This window comes from Triticum urartu, chromosome 7, assembly GCF_003073215.2.
Source record: "Triticum urartu cultivar G1812 chromosome 7, Tu2.1, whole genome shotgun sequence".
Taxonomy (NCBI): domain Eukaryota; kingdom Viridiplantae; phylum Streptophyta; class Magnoliopsida; order Poales; family Poaceae; genus Triticum; species Triticum urartu.
This window is the reverse complement of record NC_053028.1, coordinates 451,500,274-451,505,989: the sequence shown is the minus strand read 5'-3', so window position 1 is coordinate 451,505,989 and position 5,716 is coordinate 451,500,274. Positions and strand designations below refer to the sequence as shown.

Here is a 5,716-nt window from a genome sequence, read left to right as displayed (position 1 = left end):
TAAATGAGACGACCCACCATCTTATCCGACATGGCCTCTCATCTTCACATTTAGTCATATTCAACACTTTAACACCACAAGATCATGATCAACTACCAACTTCCATACATCTCCCAAGATGGATCAAGACTTACACGAGACTAAGCATGGCTAGGCAGAACATGGAGTAGGGCAAATATTGTTGTAACATTAGGCAACTCCTAATTATGCTAGGATCATTGATAAAGGCCATATGAGGTTACAAGGATGTTTCATGCAAAGGATGGGCGGATCTTAGCATCATAGTAACACAGTTGAATCGATAAAGCTAATGTACTACAAGAGGGAGCAAACAAAAGTAGGATTATCAAGATGGTCAAGGGGTTTTTCTTGCATGTTATCACTGCTTTGGCACTTCTCAACTATTGTTTGTTTCTCATGTCATCTCGGGATCCTATTCGAGAAGAAGCAAAACACTGGAAAAGAGCAAGGCATGGCACTTAGATCTTCTTCAAAGATATAGGCATGTTCATGATATGTAATGCATCAAATTTTTTTTTTGAATATATGCAATGTGTCACATGACATATGGTTTTCAGTATTTGACCTAATGCAACAATTTACAAATTAATTGAAGTTGAAATGCACTGGTTGTAGCATTATAGCAACTCTGAAAATTTATAAAAGGCCATTTAAGTTGTTTAACCTAATCAGGTATTTTCAGTGTATTTCTCATTAATGCAAAGTAGATGAACAGATGAGTGCTATTTTTCTAAACATTTGATATATCATACATATTTTTCTGAGTTCGTAAGAATTAGTTGGGATTTTTCAAACTTTAAAAGTACTAGCAAAAGGGCATGTGTGTTGCAACAAGAGAAAAAGAAAATTATAATCTCCAATGACCATGATCACATTTTGCTTCATCACCGAGATACATTGTCACTCTCAATTTCATGAAATCACAAACATTTTTGTAACTCATGAACATATTTGAAATCATGACATTTTTCAAATTCATGGGATAAGGTTTTGGGCTAGGGGAGGGCGTTGGCCACGCGAGCGAGCAAGGTCGACGATGAGTAAACGCGCATGTAAGGGCATGTACAATGGTTGATAAGGTTATCTTATCTTATGTTTAACATGTAATCTAGATAAGACAATAAAAAGTGATGCACAATGATTATTCTTAGTTTTGTCTCCAATAACTAGATATCTCTAAATATGTGGTGAGACAATTGGTGCTAAGAGATCATCTCTTAATTAAGAGAAGGCAAACATTTTTTTACGGTTTCTCTCTCTTCCACCTCAGCAATTATCCTACATGTCACTTTTAAGATAGCACTATTGTACATGCCCTAATGACCACACCCTCGTCTACTGGCACGAGATTGAAGAATGAGGTAGTAACGCTAGGTGGACTGGGCCTCAGGGAGAGAACATGGGTCGTGGGTGGCTATTTTGGCCCAGTTGCTCCGGGAATAGAGTTTATTTTATTCTTTCACTTTTATTTTGATTTAAACAACTTCCAGATTATTTGAATATTCTAGTGAGGTTTAAATCTACTAAAATAATACATGGCTTGATGAAATTATTTTAAGTCCAAATAAAATATTATCTTGTGACTTACAATTTATAATTCTGACTCAGGTTTGATTTAAATATGTAATCTTTCTTTTCAAAAAAAATGTTTGATTTAAATTGGGGTTTAAACTACAAATATGTAATATGTATTTCCAAAATTAATGAAAATTTTATTGTAGTTTCCTAATATTATTGGAATACTATTCAAGAGATTTCACAACGAGAAATTCTCTCAATTTAATAGAACTTCGGTCTATCATTTAGTTGTTATTGAGAGTTGAAAATTATTTGGGAGTTTTGTGCATTCAAAGTTCATGAGAAATTACAGGGAGAGGGAAACTATGATAAATATTTCAAGATTTCTGAAGGACATATATTAGTGCATTGATTTTCTTGGTGCATTTTGCAGCATTTCAAGAGGTTGAGCTATTCACAATTTCACAATTAAACAAGTTATTGAAAAGGACGGCGCAACAGTACAAGTCTCGGGTGTTTATCAAAAAATAAAACAGAAGAGTACCAAGTCTAAGGCTATAGAAGTCTTACAGGGCAAAACAACACACGCTCCTAAACGCACTCCATCAAAGTTAACAAATCCATCACCTAGCACGACGAAAAATGCAAGGCAAGGGAAAAACTAGTAGGGCCGATAACGCCGGTGGCTTCCCTCACCGCCTCGGCCACCGCCATCCCGCCGGTCACCACGTCGAGGAGGGGGTGGAGGCGGCATTCCACCAGGTTGTTGCCTAGCAACATTAGCAACACATTGTCAAGGAATTGAAGATGTGTATGCATGGACACTAGTATGTAGAAAAACAGTCTTACAGAACATAGCCAAGGCGACCGTCAGGGAGCACCATCGGTACCATCCTCATTCCAGCTGGTGCTGGTCCTCTACCATAGATCATAGGCTGCGAAAAAAGGATGTGGGTAAAGCCAAAGAAATACATAGCACGGTACTCTACATGAGTTATTAACTTGTGATGTCTTACCTGGTTGAATCCAGGGCCACCACCATAGGCACCATATGGGTCTCCCATGTAGCCACCATAAGGTGGAAGAGGATAGCTAGGAGCTCCTCCAGGCTTGAACGAGTGGTCAGGTTTCTTATCACTCAAAGGTTTGGCCATGGAAACTTCGAGCACTTGCCCTGTATTTCAGACAGCCACCAATTAACCATGGTACTGCTTGAACAGTTTTTCAGGTGTAGCAGTTCATGCTGGAATAAATCTAATTTTACTACGATAGATATTCCTTGAAATATAAACCAACAACTAATTCCTCATGAACTGTTAGTACTCCCACATAATCATTACATTCATTCATGTTAACCGATTCCAACAAGAAGACAAAACTCTACAACACTAAATTTCATTTGATAATGGAATGACAATGAAAATTACCATCAATTTCGTATTTTTCACTTCCTTTAACTGCCTTCAGTGCACTTGATCTTTCAGCAAAGTGAACAAACCCAAAATCCCTCTTATGCCCGGCCTTAGCAGGCGGTAAAACAATTTTTGTAACCTCTCCATGAACTTCGAAGAGATCCTTAACTTTCTCTTTAGAAACATTCTCCGGCAGGTTCTTCACATATATAGTCTTCACCTGTGAAGAAAATAAGTGTTACAGATGTTCAGCAGACTTGAACAAAATCCGATGTACTCGTAATCTGGATGTACTAAATTATAGGTATGAAAACAAAAAATAACAAGACAATACAGCCTTAAATAGAATGGATATTTCATCCGTCACAGAATGGAGTTTGCATAGGCTGGGCTGATGTAAATTAAAAAATGACTTCAAAGTCAGGATATTATGTTAGTGCAATCAACAACTTCTTGCATATGCTGCAAAAAAAGAAGTCGCTGCGTATCTGATTCCTGACGTGATGTACAGAAGATGAAGTCAGACTGCAGTTATTACTTTCTTTTTCTATGCACAACAAATTATGAACAAGGATTATTCAAATCTAATGCACAATACTTGAAGAGCTATTGTAAGCCACAAAAAGAACAAGGAAACATCAGTTACATCTAATATACTATCTATTTGGAAAATTATGCTCCAGCAAACCTTAATGTGAAAAATGGTATGGTAAGGATGTTAAAATTAAGATCCAAATAAGCCATGCTCCCATGGTTTCATTTAAGCGGCTTCTGTTTGTGTCTCGCAAATAGCAGCATAAAAACACAAGCAAGGTACTTCTGTCACTAAATTAGCCAATCCAACTATCAATATAAGCAGGTCTTAATAAGGATCGCTGCTTCAGATTGTAGTGCTACACAACGTACATTGAAATACAATGCTATGCTTTACAGTTCAATTTTTCATGCAATGTCTACCTGAGCAGCAGATGAAGAAGAATCTGATGATGACGATGATGAGCCCTTAGGTTCAGCCCAGCTAACAGTCAACTGGCTTCCATCAACCTTAAAGTCTGGTGATGACAATTTCTGCCTGGCATAGTCTGCGCAAGCATGGTTATAGTACTCAACGAAGAGGAACCCGCGGTTACGGCTTGGGTCATGCAAATCCTGCAAGGCAGTTTCTATTAGCAAATCTGGAACCTCCCTGCCACAAAACAAGAACAGATTACAACCGCACCTTGAACATCTCAATATTCACGACCCCTGGCCCCTTCCCTTTGATTATGCTCGTCAGCTCGTCCTCACTCAACCCTTTGGGTACATTGCCAACAAATAACCTGTGCTTGGCCTGGGACAATGAGCATCGCAGTGTTCTCCCCTGCACAGAAGTATCCATTGTTATGGATCAGAAATCACTGTTATCCAGAGTATCCTGCAAAGATAACACATACTACCTTGTGGTCCTTGTCATGCAGTTCTTCGATAGCACGCTGCGCCACATCCTTGGCAGTAAATGTGACAAAGGCAAATCCTTTGTTTTCCTTTGTTTCCTTATCCTTCATCAACCTCACCTGTTAAACCATCGCACCCATCACATAACATACTCTGTGTTACAAAGCAAATAACCAATATGAGAAGGCTGTGAGCTTTCAGCACCTCAAAGATTTCGCCCAATGGCTCACATAGCTCGCGGAGGTCCTCCTCGGTGGTGTCTCGGGGGAGGCCCCCGACGAATACCTCCGAGCCCTGCGGGGGTAGTGCGAGGAGCTCCTCCCACTTCATTTTCTCTTCTTCGTCCTCAGGCCCATCACCCTTCTCCATCTCATCACCACTTCCTACGGCAGGTTCATCACTGGCAACCACCATACCGGCGTCCTCCTCCCGGCCATCTCCATCGCCATCGCCCTCGACCTCGATTTGAGGCTCCTCGGGCTCCTCCTCCGGCTCATCAGAGTCCTCGCCACCGTGGCGGCGGCGGCGGTAACCTTCCTCGTCGTCCATGACGTCGTCGTCTCCCTCCAGGTCCACCTGCTCCTCCGGCTCCTCGGACGGCTGCCGATCCGACATCCCAAAACCCTAGCCCTAGACAAACGAAAATCCCCGAACCATCAGATGTCGCCCGCGAAATCCGCATTAAACCGCAGAAATTCACAGTGGAAGATACAAATCGAACACGCGTGGTACGGATCTGACGGCGGGGGATCGAAAATCGGTACCTTTGACCCGGAAAAAACCTAGGGAAATTGAAAAGCGCGGCATGATGCGAGAGAGAAACAGTATAAGATTAGCAGCAGTAGTAGTGGGGGGGACGAGAGGATTCGATTCGATTTGATTTCGATATATGTGAGTAGAAGGAATTATTGGAGGAGAGGAGGAGGCGAAGCTTACTGGGGGAGTGGAGTTGTGTGGGTTGGGGAATTTGGCTGGCTGGCTTTGGGGGGGAAGCTGCTGCTGCTGCCGCTGCCTCGCGCGGTGAACGGAGAGGGTAGGATGGGGGGGCCTTTCGGGAGTGTTTATAGCTAGGGCTTGGAGTGCTCGCCAGCACTGCCCTTGGATTTTTGGTACGGTGTAATAACCGGCAAAAGAAAATTGTGAAAAATAATAATCAGAGAATTGGGCGTTTAAAACCTTGACGAGATGGCTTATTGGGTTTTCAGGATTTCTTGATGACACAAATAGGAAAATTAGAAGGTTTGGTGCGCATTTCAATCCTTATGAAAATTACACAAGGTCTCACATGATGTAAGAATTCTTGAAAATTAGGTCAATATATAGATACAATC

At 41.3% G+C, this 5,716-nt stretch overlaps 1 protein-coding gene across 2 annotated transcripts; it reads right to left on the bottom strand.

Moving 5' to 3' along the window:
• Nucleotides 1–1,999: 1,999 nt before the first annotated feature.
• LOC125520310 (heterogeneous nuclear ribonucleoprotein Q) lies at nt 2,000–5,481 on the bottom strand. Of its 2 annotated transcripts, XM_048685206.1 has the most exons (10): nt 5,322–5,418; nt 5,150–5,167; nt 4,590–5,015; nt 4,388–4,504; nt 4,171–4,311; nt 3,909–4,100; nt 2,967–3,171; nt 2,556–2,713; nt 2,389–2,474; nt 2,000–2,309 (listed from the first exon to the last, which is right to left on the bottom strand). In XM_048685206.1, the coding sequence occupies exons 3-10, from the start codon at nt 4,998–5,000 to the stop codon at nt 2,201–2,203; spliced, it is 1,419 nt and encodes a 472-aa protein (XP_048541163.1). In that variant the 5' UTR covers nt 5,001–5,015; nt 5,150–5,167; nt 5,322–5,418; the 3' UTR covers nt 2,000–2,200. The 2 variants fall into 2 exon arrangements, with proteins under 2 accessions (XP_048541163.1, XP_048541162.1); XM_048685205.1 differs by lacking the exon at nt 5,150–5,167 and having other exon boundaries at nt 5,322–5,481.
• Nucleotides 5,482–5,716: the final 235 nt, after the last annotated feature.